We start from the raw sequence: 19,252 nt of genomic DNA on the forward strand, positions 1-19,252 counted from the left end.
GGGCATTGCTGGAAAGTAAAACACAATCCTGCTCACATTTCATCCAGCAGTCCTCTAACAGTTCCCTGGTCAGTTCAATCTCACGTGCAACCTTCACCTTTCTCTCCAAACCTCCAGGCTTAGTGATAATTTTCAACCAGAAGAGATGTTCATCCAACTACAACCAAATGTAACTGTCACCTATTTGTAAGCATACCTGAATATTCTCTATTTTTCTCCTGTTACATCAAAGAATGTGCTTTTATCTAAAGCTAGCATCTCTACTTCTCTGCCCTGGATTCCAATGGCTCCTGCGTACTTTAATGATGCAGAACAAAGCCAAGATGTGTGGGAGGTTGTTTTTTTTTTATATATTTTTTTAGCATTACATACATACATATATACATAGATACATACATATGCTGTAATGTCAACTAGTCTAAAAAAGTTTCTTTGGCATGTTCTTGTAGCTACTGCCTCATTTGACTCCTTTTACTCATATTTACATCAAAACTCCCCCAAATGGTTGGCTGTATTCACTATCTCTAATACCTCAAGCTTGTATTCCATTTCATTTTATCTGCTCTTGCCAAGGTGATCCACGTGATATCAAATTGAATGGTCAGTGACATGCAAATGGTCTCTGCTATATCTGACACCACTGACCACAAACTTTTCCTTAAGGCATTCTTCTTTTGGGGTGCCTGGGTGGCTCAGTCAGTTAAGCATCTGACTCCTCATTGTGGCTCAGGTAATGATCTCACAGTTCGTGAGATTAAGCCCTGTGTCTGGCTCTGTGCCAACAGCACGGAGCCTGCTTGGGATTCTCTCTCTCTCTCTCTCTCTCTCTCTCTCTCTCTCTCTCTCTCTCTCTCTCTCTCTCTTTCTGTCCCTCCCCTGCTCATGTGGGCTCTCTAAATAAATAAACATTTAAAAAAAGAAAGGACTGATTCTTTAAAAATATAAATCAGAGTAGGTCATTCCCAGATGAAAACTCTTCATGGCTTGGGCCTTGGTTTACCCCTTATCTTCATAGCACCCCAGTCTCCACCTTCTCACCATACTCTAGCCCCACTGGCCTTCCTTCCCCTCCCAGAATGGAAGTCCCAGTTGACATTTATATCAGAATCTATTCATCTCCAGAGTGAGGACCAGTTTAGAAGAGTCTTGTAGGGTGTATGGGTGACTCAGTCAGTTAATCGTCTGACTTGGGCTCAGGTCATGATCTCACAGCCCCCCAGGAGTTTGTGAGTTTGAGCCCCCCGTTGGGCTCTGTGCTGACAACTTGGAGCCTGGAACCTGCTTTGGATTCTGTGTCTCCCTCTCTTTCTGCCCCTCCCCCACTGGTGCTTTGTCTCTCAGAAATAAATGGTAATAAAATTTTAAAAGAGTCGTCCAGTTCCTCTGTCACATTTGACCTGTAAATAGCTTTTAGAATTTATAGCTCTCTAAAATTATGATTTATGGTCTGAGACTAGAATATAAGTTCTAGGACTTCACTGCTCATTCATGGCTATTTTTCAAGAAACTAGAACAGTGCTTGGTCCATAGTAGGCAATAAATACTGATGAGTAACTGTGCAGGAACCTTCTTTGCTCCCCCCTGCCCCTTGCCCCTAGAGTCTGACTGCCTCTTGTAGGAGCTGGGGAATGTGCAAAAAGCCAAGAGGAATGTGGCCGCTGTGCCCCAGAACCAGAAGCCCCCCTCGCTCCCTTAGAGAGACGTACCTGTAGGACTTTCTGGGCTTGCACATCAACCACGAGGACTCTGTTCAGTGCTGGCTGGGCCACGTATATGTACCGGTGCCTGATGTTCACTGCCGATGCCCACTGGCATGACTGGGTGCCATTTCCTTCCACTTGAGGACAGATTTCTTCCTGTGAAGGAGATAGACTGCCATATATCTTCTTAATCCCTCATTCCCCCCTGCCAGGTGTGGGTTCCCTCTCCCTTAACCCTCCTCTGTCCCTCTCTTAGAATCCACAGACATGGCACATGAGTCCTCCCATGTCACCAGCTTCACTTAACCTTCAACTTTCATCCCCTCCCACATGTGAGGCTGTAACTCCATTTGTTGGGTTTTTCATCCACAGCCTCCAGGCCTGTCTTCTTCTCTCTTGCATGTGAACCTCTCCCTCTCTGCACCCCCATCACAGAGAAAACTTCTTTCAGTGGCCAGACTTCCAAAAGAGTGACCTACTCTTTCTTCTTCCTTAGCACAAAGCCAGCAGGGCTCCCACAGAGCTCTGTACTGACTTCTTGGTTATTAAATTAAGCCTGTGCCATCTTTTTATTTGAAGTTGGGACATCATCTGACAGTGTGCTATTCTGTGCTTCCTTCTCCTCCATCCCACCCCAGTGGGGGATCCTTCTCTGTTGCTTGATCCTGCTCAGTTTGCCCATCCTGAATGTCAGAACGTACAGGGGCCACTGCACCACTTTCCCTCTCTAAAATCCACTCCCTTTGCTAATCTCATCGAAACCTATAGCATCAAATACCATCTACATGCTTACAACTCCCAAATTTCTATATTTAGTTCAACCCTCTTCTCTGAACTCCAGAATTATGCAGGCACCCACCTAGCTCTATTTGGCTGTTTGATGCATACCTCAAACTCATGAGTCCAAAATCAACTCCCAGGTTTACCTCCCAATCCTGCTCATCCCATTAACAAAATGGCAGCCCCACTGTTTTTCTTCCAGAGACCAAAACCCTTGAGGCCACCTCTGACTCCTCTTTTTCTGCGTATACCTCCAGCCCTCATCCAGGTCATACACATTCAGAATTTGACTTTGTCTCATGGATTCCATCTCCATCACTTTGCCTCAAGCCACATTATCTGTTGCCTGAGTAACTGCTGTCACATCCAGGTTGTGTTTCTCGATTCCACTCTTGGTTCCTCCCCCAAATGTTGTCAACAAAGAAACTGGGGGGATCACTGTAAGTCCGCCCATCTCACTCTTCCTCTTAACACCCTCTACTCTATTAATATTTCTTCTTGCTCAGAATAAGATCCAAGTCTTTCCTGAAGCCTACGGGGCCCTGCCCACTCTGGCTCCTGCTACTCTCTGAATTTCAGCCTTTCCCTCCCTTACCCACTGTGTGTGTGCACATGGCACGCTTTTCTTCCCTTGTGTCACTCTCCTGCTCTGGGCCTTGGGCGTTCATTGGCTGTTACCTTTGCTGGGAATGCCCTTCCCCAGATATATGCACACTTTATCCCCTCATATCCTCCAGGTCTCTGTCTATGGGCCACCTTATGGAGAAGTCCTCTCTGACCCTCTAACCTGGTATCACCAGGTTCTTTGCTGCGTTTATCATTTGCTACCTTCATGCATTGATTTGTCTACATCTGTTTGGTCTCTCTTCTTTCACTAGATTGCTCCTTGATAGGCGATTTGTTTGGTTCACTGCTATGTCCTTAGCACCTAGTCAAGTGCCTGTCACAGAATGGGTGCCTCAAATACACTTGTTGAATGAATACATGAGTGAAAAGGGGGACCTTGTTTTATATTTCATGATACACATTCTCCTGTTTTTCATCATGACTCTGGTTCTATTCTGTCTCAGTCTTCCTCATGGTCCCTCTTGATCTGCCTGTCTCTTAACTATGACCCTCAGGGTGTTGTTCAGGTGCCCAACTCACACCACTCATACATACCTTTGGTGGTCTGTCTTGTCTCCCACCCTGGCTTTAGCCAGTACCCATATGCCGATGGCTCCAGGTCTGTGTCTTTAGCTCAGAGCCACCTTCTCCAGTTCTGGCTTGGTTCTCCCATGGTCCCCCTCATACTTGGCCATCCACCCCTGAGCAGTTCCTCTACTCCCTACCTGCTCCTCTGCGAGGTCTTTAGCACCAGCTGGACAGCCAAGACCAAGCATGCTCCCTTCTCCTGTGCGGTCTGCCACAAATGAGTCACTAAGAACTACGGGGACGACCTCCTAAATCCCTGAGCTTATCTCCTTTCCAGTTCTTTCCTAAGCGACTGCAATAGCTTTGGAGCAGAGCTCTTTTTGCCTTCTACCCTTGCCACTGCCTGTCATCATGGTCACATTTCATCCTCACAATGATCCCAGTTTACATATGAGAAAACAGAAGCTGGGGAGGTTAGGTAACTTTCCTAAAGCCACTGAGGCCTCCAGTGACACAGGTGGGATCTGAGCCCAAGTGTACCTGGTTCAGAAGTCTCTGTCCTTACCTATTCCACATGCTGCTGCCCACTGGGCAATGGGGACACCTAATCCAACAGAGGGGCCCCAAAGAGGAAGCACCAACCTCCTATTCACTTGGCATTTGTACAAGAGATTTGCTTTACTGCAACCCTCTTAGGAGGTGTTGGGCATTTTCTAGAAGAGCACACTATTATTTGGGACTGTTCCACGGCTTACTGTGGTCTTGTGCTGCCTGATACACCTGAGGACCTCTCTTACCGTGTTTTGTCCTAGTTTTTTTGTAAATTTGAGTCATGGTTGGGATCTGAGCAATTTCCCTCAAGCTACAGGTTATATTATTGCAAATCTATGAGAAATTAGTGCCAATGTGGCAGGGTGCAATTATTTAAACTTAACTGCCAGAAGTTAACTAGGACCAATCTTTCTAGATGGTTTCACGACCATTACATACAAGGAAAATTCATCAGGGGTAACACTTCTAAAAAATGATTAATTTAAGTGAAATAGCCTGGAAAACAGCTGTTCCAAAGCTACAAATGTGAGAAATGCAACAGCCTGAGACATGCCAACAGCCAGCACAGCAATGCGACAAGCTGGCTGCAGGAACTTGCCTGGGCCCCGCCCACTTACTCCAGGAGCTCCAACCCCATCATGGTCACCAGTTCATTCACTGTAGGTCTTCAAGGGGAGGGCATGGGGGGCTTTAGAAGACTCTTTTGCATTAATGGCATTGTTTTAACCTCAAGTAGCTAGGGTTTGGTGAAAGAGGTCATACTTTACACAAGAAACCACCAACCCAAGGCCAAGTGGGATACCAGTGGGAGAGGCAGAGCCGTGGGGTCAGGTGGGGTAGGGTGAGGTGGGGAAGGACCATCTAGGGGACGCCTGTGGACAGAGTCTTGAGGGCTAGAAGGGCTTTCCTAGACCTGCTGCCGGCAATGATCTCTTGAGCCTCTGTCCATGTTGTACTGCCACTTTGCATTTGGCCTCAAATTTTGTAGTGCCTCTGACACTTGGGGCATTCGCCTGTTTCACTCTCTCCCCTGGTTCCTTGGGGACCACTGAGAACCTCCAAGCTAACCTCCTCTATTGACTCATTGAAGACCCCTTCCTTTTGTAAACTTAGCCTTCCTTAGGTTCTGTGACCCATGTTTTCCCGGCTTTCTTAAAGCTACTTCTTTTGCCTGCGAGAGAGCTGAGGGCTCTCCAACTCACTGATGCCATCCCACTCTCCATACCTATCCTTCTGGATGTTTCTATGCTTGTGTCCTGTGGGCATCTCAAATTTAGTGCATCACAGGCCACTGTCATCTGCTTGGCGGGGAGCCTATGTGCCCTGCTTGTGGGGTACCCAGCAGCAGACTGGGAATGTGGCACATGTCTCAGAGAGTGTTAGAGAATGAACTGTATCCCCCCAACTCGCCTCTCCTCATGAATGAAGAGTACTCTCCTCCTCCCAGCAAGACCCCAGGTTTCCCTCACGGTCTTTGTTGATCTGACCTGTGATAGCATTGAAATCAACTCAATTCCTCCCATTGCCACAGGCACTGGCTCGACTACGTCACCACTGTCTCTCACCTGGATAATCACTACAGCCTCCTCACCTGCTTCTGTGCATCTAGTCCAGTCCTTCCGATCACTACCCTCACTGGGGCTCTGCACCTGCTCTAAAGCAACCTGATCAGGGCCATGCTTCATATCAGGTCCTCCAGAGGTCCCCAGACCTTTGAGAATCCCATTAAAACTCTTCAGCTTTGACCCTTGGCTACTGTCATCCTGATCTTGGGCCTTTCTCACATTCATGCTTCCCTCTAGGCATACGGAGAATTTGCGATTCCCCAGATGTGACCTAACATTTTATGCCTCTATGTGCCGCATGCATGACATTTCCTTTAGAAATCACCAGTTCCTGCTTGTTCTTCAAACCTGAGCCCAGGTATCACCTGCTCAGCAGGCTTATCTAACTTTGCCCTCCCCAGGTCAGGAGAGGCCTCGCTCAAGGTTCCAGTGCACCTGGTACATCTTTCCAGCAGCACCTGTTTGGCTGGCTGTTCACACCACTGTGTCCATCCTTTCCCTGTGAACTTGGGACCAGAAACCCATTTGTAAGCCCTGGGCATCACCTCAGGCTCTGTGCACAGAAGGTGCTGCCTGACGAAGGAGTGAGACCTTAAACCCTCCGCCACGTGTTCCTTCCTGAGCCCTGGAACGCGTGTGGAGCCACACCACATCTAGCAAATGGAATTTCAGAAATCAAGGGGTACAGTGGTCAAAGGCTAGTGTTCAGCATGTGTTTGTGTATGACCTGGAAGTGCCCCCGGCACAGAAACTTACGTAGCTCATGAAGATCTTCTCAGTGGGTTTGAGGTGCCTCTGGATCTCACAGTCCGCGGGGTGTAGGATGATAATGCCATCGTCAGAGAAGACATAGAACATGTTTCCCACACTGAGGCCTGGGAGGAGCAAACACAGCCATGGTTATGCTACCCTGCAGCAACTAGCCCCTCGACAGGGTCACATGCCACATTATACACACATGAAACCTGCGGTTTGGGTGCCTGTGGTAAAGGCATGAAATGCACGTCCTGGGCAAGGTGATGTAAGATAAGCAAGTGGTGTGTGGGGAGCAAGGAGAGAAAGTGCCAGAGGGCTTAAAATCATTACAGCCTATCAAGGACTCTGCAGGCCCCAGGCTGTCCTTCCGGACACACACCTCTGCCCTAGGGCACTGAGGGTTGGCCACCAGCACAAATTTTCCAATAAATGACAGCTCTGGCTTTGACATGCATTTGCCCTTTCCTTCTGAAAGTCAGAGTGTTCCTTGTTTGCTTGTCATCCACTAGTCAAATCAGGATGGATCAGATCATGCCAGAAAAACAAAAGGCTCCTTATTTTTAAACACATTTACATAGAGCACCACTCCCGGAATGTGGGGTCCTGAGAGTGCTGTGGCTGGTACCCCCTTGTGCCAACTTAGTCTTGCCCTGCCTGTGCCAGAAAACCCCTCCTTCAAGACAGCTTGCTCCCACCTCTCCGCCCCCACCCCCGCCTTATTTTTTTTTAATGTTAATTTTGAGAGAGAGAGACAGGGTGAATGGGACAGGGACAGAGAGAGAGGGAGACACAGAATCCAAAGTAGGCTTCAGGGTCTGAGCTGTCAGTACAGAGCATGATACGGGGCTTGAACCCACGAGCTGTGAGATCATGAATTGAGCTGAAGTCAGATGCTCAACTGACTGAGCCACCCAGGCACTCCTGCTTTACTGGTTTTTTGTGGCAGCCCCGTGTCAGGCAACAGAGCCTGCCTGGTTGCACCCACCTGCGTGCTCCTATCACCCCCCAGGGCTGTGGTCACTTGGGGAGAAACCCCCCTCAGAGCAGCAGAGAAGGGGCCTTGGGAGGAGCTAGTTCAGTCCCCTTATTAAAGACAAAATACCTGAGGTCCAAGGAAGGCAAGGGGCTTGGTTGAGGTTACTTGCATTTATGCCAGAGCTGGGGTTGGACCCTCAGCCCCTGATCTGGGCTCTGTCCCCTCACTGTTCCTCTCCATAAAAGGTAAACAGGGCACAAAGATAGGTGAAGTTTTAATCCCCCTCCCTATCTTTCTCCCTTACTTCATTTCTCATGAAGGTAGAATATTAAACAGACTTTCACAAACGCTAAGAAAATTAAATCTATGAAAAACAGGCTTTTTCCTAGCATGCTGAGAAAACCAATGTACTGACTTAATTGAATATCTGGGTAAATTTTTTAGTGTTAGATAACAGTAAAACAGGGGCGCCTGGGTGGCTCAGTCAGTTGAGTGTCTGACTCCCGGTTTTGGCTCAGGTCGTGGTTTCATGGTTTGTGGGTTCGAGCCCCATGTCAGGTTCTGCACTGACAGTGTGTAGCCCGCTTGAAATTCTCTCTCTCTGTCTCTCTCTGCATCTCCCCTGCTCATGCACTCTCTCTCAACAATATAAACATTAAAAAAATTTTTTAAACAAGAAAGAAAACAATATAACAGGCAAATAGGAGCCACCATTCCACTTGCTTCCAGTGGCTCTGTAGGCAGTTTTCTGGGCCTTGAGCTGTTGGTGACCAGGAAGCATCAGAGCCTGTGGTTCCCAGTGTGGACAGAGGTCCCTGACTCCATGGCACAGTCTTAACTGTGCTGAGAGGGGTTCTGGGCAGGAGGGCTCCTGCTACTGGGAGCAGCATTACCCCAGCCTCTCAGAAGCTGGTAGTGCCTGGGAGCACCCTGCACAGGTCCCAGTGGGGAGTCCTGGGGAGCTGGGCAGCCTGTCCCTGAGAGCCAGACCAAGTGGCCCCCATAAGCACCCCGTCTCTGCTCTCAGGGCACCCCAGCTTTTGGCACATATTTGCTCTGTTCCCATTTATCTTGCCTCAGCAGGGCCTTCTCTTCTGGACATTCTCACCTGGCAAAATTCTCTTGGTCACACCTTGGGGTCAAAGTCCCTGCAAAAGCACAAACCCCGGAAACAGCCTCCTGGGGCCTCTTGGAAAATCGACAGCTCTCTGACGCAGCATCACACTGAAAGTTCAGTGGACTCCATGTGGGGTTTGCAGGTGTAGCCACGTGTGAGGCCAAGCACAGTGCCTTCCTCCCAGTAGGCAATGGAGTGTGGGACTCAACAAACACCTGACTTCCCAGAAGACCAGGCCTCATGACCCAGCCCCCTGAAAGGGTCTGTGTGAGTTTAGCTTGTACTACGGGGGCTTTCTTTGCTTTTGTGTGCCCTCATCATCCCACATCTTGTGGTGAGACTGGACAGTTCCCCGCAGCCTGTGACCTGTTTGGTTTTGTTTCTGTATGTCCGTCTCCAGCTCTGAACTGTCCAGCCTGGTTGTGCAGGTGGGATGGAATGGATTCAGCACTGCATTGTCTACTAGGAGGGCGGCACCTGCCAGCCCGAAGCCCGAAGGCAGCCGTGGGTCTTAAGTTGGCCTTGAGTGGGGGCTACTAATGGCTGCCTTGCACACATCTTAGGGCCTCCTGCATGCTTTGCCGGTCTCCACTTTTGAAACTTGAGCCCCTTTGTATGAAGCCACCTTAAAAAAATACCACCTCTTAAAGACACACGATGAAAGCTCAATGTGCATATCGCAGCCTACTAGCTAGGTTCAGGCAGCAGCAAGGGACAACTGTCCATGGTGAGTGGCCTTCGCTACGACTTATTCTTCCAAGGAATCCTAAAGCCTATTGGCAGCAAGTCCTCATTTTCCAGGCCCTGCTACTGATTTGCTCTTAAGACATACCGTGAGCTGCGGTGCCTGACGTTTGGGAAACCGTTCTGAGCATGGGTATGCATGCACACGCTACAGTCTACCTAACACCATGTGATGTTCATGAGGGAAAAATGAGACGGTAAATATGTTGGTTTTGCAGGAGGGAGATTTAGCGTTTAGCCCTGAAATCACACGGTACATTCTGTGGCTTCTCATACTCCTCCCCCATGCCCTGTCTGCTGAAGTGGAGAATAAGTTACCTCAAGGTGATCTGAACTCTGCTCTGGTGGACGGGCTGCATTGGGCTGAGGTCCACAAATGCACATACACCCCAAGCTGTGACTCAGGCTCTATAGCCCAGCTCTGACACGGGCCTATTTTTTGAAGCACGTGAACTGTCATTGTTAGACCATTTTCGATGTATAAAAACGACAAAACGACAATATTTTTATGGTCCAATCTATTACCTGAAGATGGTTTCATCAATATAAAATTAAAAAGTCTGTTCATTGGGTGTTGTATGGAAACCAATTTGACATTAAACTTCATATATTGAAAAAAAAAGTCTGTTCATGTCAAAACTATGCATGTAAACATACATTGACAGAAATCGTGGTGGGTTTTTTCTTTGCCATTGCCTCAAAGTGTGCACTAACCCCCAACACTGGTACTAGCTCCTGGAAAAAAGTTGAAGGCCCATTCTGACCAGGAGCCCCTGCCAAGTAGTCTGCTTCAGTGAGGAGTTTCAAATAGCTTTAGACGGCAACTCTCCACTTTTAAGTTCTAATGGACCGGGGTCCACTAAAGAGACTAGCAGGTTTTGAATCTGCTTCTCAGTGTGTGCCATTTGAGTTCGACATTGACCTCCGCCCCTCCCAGCTAATCTGGCCTGTGGACTCGACTTGTGAGGACTGCTTGGTGTCTGGAAAAGCAGATGGTGGCTCACGGAAAGATGGCCCATGATGGAAGGCTGAGCACAGGTGATCACAAGCACAACACAGAACAAGTAAGCTTGGTACCTTCCTCTCGCCACAGAATGTTTGCAACTACAGCATCAGAGAATAGGGAAGCAGGAACGTGATTGAGGGAAGGAAAAAAGAAGAAAGAAATGTCAGAGTCTTGACTGTAAGGGTTCCATTCAAGGACATACTGCTACCTACTCTGCCACATAGAGAGTCTGCACTGCTCACTGCCCCAGCAACAGCACGCTGACAGGACTCTGAACCTGGACACACGTTTCCAGGTCTTGGGACTCTTGCAATTTCTACTCAATCTTTGAAATCAGGTCCCAGGATCACAGAAACGAACGGGATCCTCCACTTCTGTGGTTGACAAGAGTGAACAACATCTCTGCCAGAGCTCCTGGATTACTTCCAGAAGCCATGCTGATTTTCAACTAGGATTCTCACAGGAAGACCATCTGAAACACTTGTGATTATCTCGTTGGATGAGGAAGACTCAGCTTGGAGTCTCTGAACAAGGGAAAGAGACTAAGTCTATCACCCATGTCTATGAAATCAACCTGCAGAGCCACTTGGTGGCAGTGGCTACAAGGGGGGCACGGGGGGCATGCTGGGTAGGCTCTATCCCTGGAGTATAAAGGTTATTTGTACATGTGTGCCCAGGCCAGTTCCTGGGCCATGGCGGGATGGCAGCACGTGATACAATTCATGAATTGGTATCTATGTAGTCTATCATGTATGGAGTCTGCACCACTGGCCGGTGGGTGGATAGTATGAAGAATTCTATTGGGGGAGGGGCAGAGGTTCCAGTCATACAGCAAGCGGGAGGCAGAACTGGGACTAGGATATGCGAGCTTCTTTGTGGTCCTGGGCTCTGTCTGCTGTCCAGGGAGTTTCCCTCTCTGGGTTTTGTTTAGGTTGCCAGGGAAGGTCTGCTCACCTTTGGGCACCTCTGCTCCCAGCTTTAAGCACAGAAACATATGGGGCTTCCCCCTGTCTTCAGGGGCTCATGTTGGTAGCTTTGGCTCTGGTCAGTTGGTACCCCTGCACCAGACACCCCCCAACCAGCTCAGTGAGGAGCTTAAAGACGAGAGTGGACTCACGGGTCTTTCTAGCAGAGTCTTCGATGAAGAGTGAGGAGATATCCTCGTCCACACCCACTTCATTTTTGGCAATGCAGGTATACGCCCCCGTGTCTTCATACCGAACACTGCCGATGTGGAGTTCGCTCCCGTTGGCTGGAGGAAGGACAGTGCTCAATATGGCCTGCTCAGCTGGGTCCCCCCCACTCTCCGCGGTGCCCCCCTCCCGTCTCCCTTCTATTCAGTGTTGAGGTTAGAAACACAACCCCTCGGCAGGGCTGAGGGCAGCCAACATCTGTGATACACACCCAGGAAGGGCTGGAAGAGCTGAATAAATTGAAGGTGGCATGAGACCTGACTGGCAGTTTGTCATCATTGTGCTCAAAAAGCCCGCAAGACCTGCGTTGGCCCAGATAGCCAGAAAATTTGGGGAGACGTTTGTTCGCTCTCAACACGTCTGGCTTATCTGACTTAGAAACAAATCATGTGTCTCATTTCCATTCCTGGGGAAAGTGTCAGCTGGAACTTGACGGGAATAGCACGGCGACACTGAGGGCAGTTCTTACCTAAAAGGGAGAGTTGTTTCGACATCTGGGTTGAGACGTCCATGCCGTTTTTCAGCCAAGTGATTCTGGGCATAGGAATGCCCTCTGCGTGGCACTTCAGACTGGCTGCCACCCCGGGCTCCTGCGCCTGGGTCTCCGGGTACACACGGATGACTGGCGGGACTGTGGATCAAGTTGGTACTGGTCAGAGAGAGCCCCCGCCTGGCCTCAGGCCTGTGCTCTGGCCCCGAGACCTGCTCCAGAGGGGTGAACCCACAGGCAAGTCTGGAGTTGTCTTTGTAACCCGCTTACAATCACCCTGTTCAGCAATGCAAGCCCTAGAAGAAAGGGCTATAAAATGGATTGTAAGCAATAAACATGTCAGCCTTTGTACCCTGTAATTCATGGCTTTCATCATTATTCTAAATATGATCAGAAAGACATCCAACTATTTAATGCTATTCAGCCGCTACATGTAAAGAGCAACAGCCACTGCAAATTTATTTCTAAATGAATAAAATTCAGATATATTATTTCTGTTATGGGAAAGCCATTGGACAGGGGCTTAATTTTTTTGCAGGAAGAGCTTCGCAAAGCACTTCTGGTCACTGACGCAGGGCTGCTAATTACATTACCACTCCGGGGAAGTCCATTGATCATTCCACTGGATCACTCTTATTTCTCCACTTCTTACCCCCTGCACTGTGGATGGAAGGCAAGTGTGGCCTGCATAGCTCAGCCCTGGGCCCTGGCAGTCAAGTTCGGGGCCAAGGATGTGACTGTCCCACTCATGAGAAAAACGTGGGTGGGCAAGGTGTCAGCGCCCTCCACAGCTTGCTGGCCTTTCTTACTTGAGCCGTCTGTGGGAGAGGCGCCTGGAGGAAATGAAGACTGTTTCGAGGATCCTCCCTCCTACCCGTAGCTTTGGGCCCAGGAAATGAAATAATTATCATTTTCAGTGGACTCGAGGGCTCTTACTTATCCATATACTTTACATACTTCCAAAACGGGTCTGTGAGAGTGTATGTAAAGGCACCTGGATATTAAATTCAATACACACCTTGTGGAAAGGTGGAAGATGGATTCTTCCTGAAGCAGGCCACTACATTTTCCCAGAAGTATTGTCTGAGAAAAGAAAGCATCTCAGTACTTTAGGAGAGAGATTTTTCTTGGGACCAGAGGTAGAACAAGTTGATGCTTATGGAGAAGGAGGCTGCTGGTGATCCCAGAATGTGAGCAAGGTGTCCATTGACCTGTGCTTGGCTGGGCTGAGGACAAAGGGAAGTCTCCATTGCCCCGTGAGACATGGACTGTGCAATTCCCTCTCAAAACTCTTTGGGAGGCTATTAATAATCTCATTAACTCAGTCTGAGTTTCACGTCTTTTCTCTGGTTCACCTGTGGGGCAAAGCTGGGGGGCTGAGGAGAAAGCCAAACGGACAACCAGCAAAGGGCATGAATCCAGCTTCAGAATATCCCAGAGCTGTTTTCATAACAAGAGCTCAGAGGCACCCTGTGACAACCACATAGAGACTTAACAACAATACAATCTGAGTCATTTCCCAGTTTCTCTTTGTTGGAGGTTCTGGGGGAGAGCTCCAGGATGTGCAGATCAGGCTACTGGGCTGGAGGAAGTAAATGGGGCTCTAGCAAAGGCCTATCTGGAGGGCTGCTTACAGCATGAAAGTGCATCTCCCTTCTCTCTCTCTTGTTCAATGAGGAAAGAAACAGTAATTTATCTAGACAATTTCCTTATGCTGTGAATTTGGTAGAGGGAGGAATGGTGTTCAAGTTGGATATATCATAGAGTTTTGGTCAGGAGGGTGTAATTCAAGAGCATAGAGATAGAACTGGGGGGCGTAGGAGCACTAGACTGGTGGGGAGTTGGAGACGGTGAGAGAACACCCAGAGTACTACAATGTGTGTGGCCGTGACCTGGGAGTTAATAAACTTGGGCTCTTGCTAGATCACCATTTATTTATACAAGCCTGCCTAGCAGACATAAAGTAAATTTAAAGAAGGTGAGAGAAGAATCAATAGAGAAAGAAGCAGAAATGACTGAATCAATTAGTTAAAGAATAGAACTGATAAATAAATCTAAGACGTGGATGTCTATAAAAATCAGTAAGCCAAATTTCTGGCAAGTTAGATCAGAGAAAAAAATAGAGAAAGAACACAGAGAATTAAAAAATATGAAAATATAGGGGCGCCTGGCTGGCTCAGTCAGTTAAGCATCTTACTTCAGCTCAGGTCATGATCTCACTGTGAGTTCAAGCTCCGTGTTGGGCTTGACAGTTCAGAGCCTGGAACCTGCTTCAGATTCTGTGTCTCTGTCTCTGTCTCTCTCTCTCTGCCCCCTCGCCCAGTTGTGCTCTCTCTCTCTCTCCAAAATAAACATTAAAAAATAAAAATAAAAAATATGAAAATACTGTAATCAATTATAGGTAATAAATATGATAAGCTCAATGAAATGGATCACTTAAAAGGAAGCCTTAATGATTAAAACTCTCAACAAAGTGGGTATACAAAGAATGCACCACAATGTAATAAAGGGTGTATATGACAAGCCCACAGCTAGCATCAGACTCAATGGTGACAAGCTGAGAGCTTTTCCTGTAAGATCAGGAACAAGACAAGTATGTCCACTCTCGCCACTTTTACGCAACATGGTACTGGAAGTTCTAGCCATGGCAGTTAGGCAAGAAAAATAAAATGCAGCCAAATTGGAAAGGAAGAAGAAAACTGTCACTATTTGCAGATGCCATGACACTAAATATGGAAAACCCTAAAGACTCTACAAAAAAACCTGCCAGAACTAATAAATGAATTCAGTAACACTGGAGGATACAAAATCAACAAAAAGAAATTGGTTGCATTTCTATACACTAATAACAAGCTATCATAAAGAGAAATTTAGAAAACAATCCCAGAGTGCCTGGGTGGCTCAGTCAGTTGAGTGCCCGACTCTTGATTTTGGCTCAGGCCATGATCTCATGGTTGTGAAATCAAGCCCCGTGTTGGGCTCTGCGCTGACAGTACAGAGCCTGCTTGAGATTCTTTCTCTCCCTCTCTCTCTCTGCATCTCCCCCTGCTCACACTTTCTCTGTTTCTCAAAAGAAATAAACTTAAAAAATAACAATCCCATTTACTATTGTATCAAAAAGAATATAATATCTAAGAATAAACTCAACCAAGTAAAAGACTTGTTTTTTTTTTTTTAACATTTTTTAAATGTTTCTATTTATTTTTGAGACAGAGCATGAGCAGGGGAGGGGCAGAGAGAGAGGGAGACACAGAATCTGAAGCAGGCTCCAGGCTCCAAGCTGTCAGCACAGAGCCCGACACGGGGCTCGAACTCATGGACTGTGAGATCATGACCTGAGCTGAAGTCAAACACTTAACTGACTGAGCCACCAGGCGCCCATCAAGTAAAAGACTTGTCGTCTGAAAACCGTAAGACTTTGATGAAAGAAACTGAAGATGACATCAACAAATGCAAAGACATTCCATGCTCATAGATTCGAAGAATTTATCACTGTTAAAATGTCCATACTACCTAATCTACAGATTCAGTGCAATCCACATCAAAATGACAAAGGCATTATTCACAAAATCATGAATAATAAGACCCGAGAGTCCTAAAATTGTATGGGATCACAAAAGACCCAAATAGATAAAGCAATGTTGAGAAAGAAGAAAACTGAAGGTTTCACACTCCCTGATTTCAAACTATACTATAAAACTATAGTAATTAAAATAGTCTGCTACTGGCAAAAAAAGAAACAAAGAAAGGAAGGAAGGGAGAAAGGATGGAAGGAAGAAAGAAAGAAAAAAGGAAACACAGATCAAAGGAACAGTACAGAGAGCCCAGGAAAAAAACCCCATGTACATATGGTCAGTACAGCTATGCCAAAGAAGGCGATAATATACAACGGGGAAAAGACAGAATCTTCAATAAATAGTGTTGGGAAAACTGGACAGCTACATACCAAAGAACCAAATTGGGCCACTATCTTACACCATATACAAAAATAAATCCACAATGTATTACACACTTGAATGTAAGACCTGAAACCCAAAACCTCCTAGTAGAAAACATAGGTGGTCAAGCTCTCTGACATCAATATTAGCAATCATTTTTGGACCAGTCTCTTCAGGCAAGGGCAACAAAAGTTAAAATAAACAAATGGGATTATATCCAACTAAAAAGCTTTTGCACAACAAAGGAAACCATCAATAAATGAAAAGGCAACCTACAGAATGGGAGAAGGTATCTGCAAATCCCACATCCGATAAGGAGTTAGTATTCAAAATATATAAAGCACCTATACAACTTAATATAAAAAAATCCACAAACAACCCAATTAAAAATTGGGCAGAGGACTTGATTAGACATTTTTACGAAGAAGACATCCAGATGGCCGACAGGCATATGAAAAGATGCTCATCATCCCTCATCATCAGGGAAGTGCAAATCAAAACCGCAATGAGCTAACATCTCATACCTGTCAGAATGGCTAAGCTCAAAAACTCAATAAACAACAAGTGTTGGCGAGGATGTGGAGAAACAACAACCCCCTGTACACTGTTGGTAGGAATATAAATTCAGGCAGCCACTATGGAAAATAGAATGGAGGTTCGTCAAAAAGTTACAAGTTACCATACGATTCAGCAATTTCACTTCTGGGTATTTATCTGAACAGAACAAACACACCAATGTGACGAGATACATGCACACTGATGTTCACTGCAGCATTATTTACAATAGCCAAGATAGGGAAGCAACATAAGTGTCCATCAATAGAGGAATGGATAAGGCAGATGAGGCATATATACATTACTCGGCCCTAAAAAAGAATAAAATATTACCATCTGTGACATCAATGAAGGACCTGAAGGGTATTCTGCTAAGTAAAAGGAGAGAGTGAAATCTGACAGAGAAAGACACATACCATATGATTTCACTTATACCTAGAATTTAAGAAACAAAACATACCAACAAACAAATCAGAAACAGATTCACAGATACAGGAAAAACTGGTTACCAGAGCAGAGACAGGTTGGGGAGTAGGCAAAATCGGTGAAGGGGATGAAGAGGTACAAACTTCCAGTTATAAAATAAGCCGAGGGATGTAAGAGACAGCATAGGGAATACAGTCAATAATATCGTAACCACCATTCCTGGTTATTAAGTAGACTTATCATGGGGATCATTTCATAACATACCAAAATATTGAATTCCTATGATGTACTAGTGAAACTAATAGGCTATTGTATGTCAATTATACTTCAAGAAAGAAAAAGAAACTTAAAAGTACCAACACGAATTAGTCAAGAAGAGATTATTTAAAAAACTTTCAAGTGCTACTTTTCACTTATTCTAGATGAATGGGCCCTGGAGATCTTCTGCATAGCAAATGGCCTACAAGTCAACAATATTGTACTGTATATTTAAAAATCCATTGAGAGGATAGATCTCAAGTTACACATTTTTACCAGAAACAAAAAACTAAAAAACAAAAACAAAGGGACACAAGAAAACTTTTGGAGGTGATGGCTATGTGTATTACCGAGATCGTGGTGACAGTACCGTGGGTACACACGTATGTGCAAGCTCATCCAACTGTATACATTCAGTACGTGTAGTTTTTTTGTATATCAATTATACATCAGTAATGTGGTTGGAAAAAAGTGCTACTAACTCAAAGTCACCCTGACTAGTTTCATAGGAAGGTTCTTTCGTATGTTGAAGGAATGGATCATTCCTATAGCCTATGACAGAGAGGATGTTGCAAATTAGGTCATGAAGCTAGTATAACCTGGACACTAAAACCTGCCAAAGAGCACAAAAAGGATGACTACAGACCTAACTCACTTAGGACTGGATGAACCAAAATCCCAAGGGACGTATTAGCAAATCAAGTCTAGCATGGTAATAAAAGCGCATACCATGACCAAGTATAATATGTTTCAGTGGCTAACTATCAGGAAATCTATAATTAATCACCTCCAAAATCACAGGCAGTCAAAATTTGATTCTCTTGCTAGGCACTGAAAGGGCTTTTGAAAAAAAGGCAAAATCAATTTCTTGGAGGAAAAAAACCTCAATAAAATAGGAACAGAATCATACTCGCTTCCTACAATGAGGAATATCGCTATAAAAAGAAGAAACAGCACCATTCTTTTCAGATTGGTAAAATATTAAGTTGGAAAAAAAAAGAAAAAATGAAAAGGCAGGAAGGCAATATCAGACTCACCATTATAGCAGGTGTGACAGTCAATTGAAGGCAAGAAATGAGAAGCACAAATATTAAAAGGATGGAGAAAAAAATGTATTTTACCTGGATATGCTCCTGATGATGAACCCAAAAGTAGTAAGGTTTAATAAGTGAATGCAATACGGGGGCCAGTACCAAAACATACACAACTAATAGCTTACTGACAGCAACCAGACAGAAAATACGGTGGACCTAAGTGAAAAAAAAAAGGTAAAATCTCACTGAGGACATAAAAAAAGACTTGAGTAATTGTAGAGAGACTTTCTGGGATAGGAAGATGTACTGGGGTTAAGAAAGGAGATACCCCAAATTAAACCATACCTTTAATATAATTGCAATTCAAATCAGTTGGTGAGGTCTTGACAAAAGAATTCTAAAACTTACCCAGAAGAAAAAATGTGCAAGAACAGCTGAGTAAATTTTGAAAAACAACAGCAATGACGGGCACTTTTTCACACCAGATATTACCAAGTAGGACAATAGCAAATGTTGCGGGAGGGGGGGGGGGCCGGGGGGGGGAGGGGCAGGGGACTGCTGAGGGAATCCCCACCTCTGGGTCAGGCACCACATTAATGGTTTGGATTGGTTTTATAAAGCTCGGTCAATTTATTATACGCAGCCAACATTTATTAAATACCACGCAGTGGCCGGCATTAGGGAAAGAATGTATGAAGATGGGACTGGTCCATATCCCCACGGAGCCTTCTGTCCCGGGGAAGGTGATTAAACAATGAACTCCAAATGTGATAAGCGTTACAGGGTGGTGGGGGCTGGGGGAGCTTTTGGGGCACGGGGACAGGGGTCTGGGAAGACTTAAAGAACCCAGTAGAAGCCACTCTCCACCTCACAAAGGAAATACTGACCTTCCATACACCCATGGTGCCCATCTCTCAATTGATGGGAGGTTTGTCTATTGATCTGGTAAATCTAAACCGGTGGTGTGTGGACTGGCTTCTTCAGATAGATGGCCAGTACCAGCCTTGAAGACAGTCCTTTGCCTCAGT

General features: G+C 45.9%; 1 protein-coding gene across 4 annotated transcripts in view; it reads right to left on the minus strand.

The window, feature by feature from the left end:
* Positions 1-19,252, minus strand: part of FSTL4 (follistatin like 4) — a 714,076-nt gene that overhangs the window by 13,887 nt on the left and 680,937 nt on the right. For 3 of the 4 annotated variants that reach the window (XM_015083153.3, XM_053220961.1, XM_027076699.2), the window contains 5 exons: positions 11,993-12,154; positions 11,448-11,582; positions 10,402-10,428; positions 6,488-6,606; positions 1,707-1,856 (listed from right to left, as the gene is read on the minus strand). In XM_015083153.3, the coding sequence (XP_014938639.1) occupies positions 1,707-1,856; positions 6,488-6,606; positions 10,402-10,428; positions 11,448-11,582; positions 11,993-12,154 (593 nt within the window). The remainder of the gene's footprint in view (positions 1-1,706; positions 1,857-6,487; positions 6,607-10,401; positions 10,429-11,447; positions 11,583-11,992; positions 12,155-19,252) is intronic. The other variant, XM_027076701.2, reaches the window with a different exon arrangement.

The sequence above is a fragment of the Acinonyx jubatus genome, chromosome A1, assembly GCF_027475565.1.
Source record: "Acinonyx jubatus isolate Ajub_Pintada_27869175 chromosome A1, VMU_Ajub_asm_v1.0, whole genome shotgun sequence".
NCBI lineage: Eukaryota > Metazoa > Chordata > Mammalia > Carnivora > Felidae > Acinonyx > Acinonyx jubatus.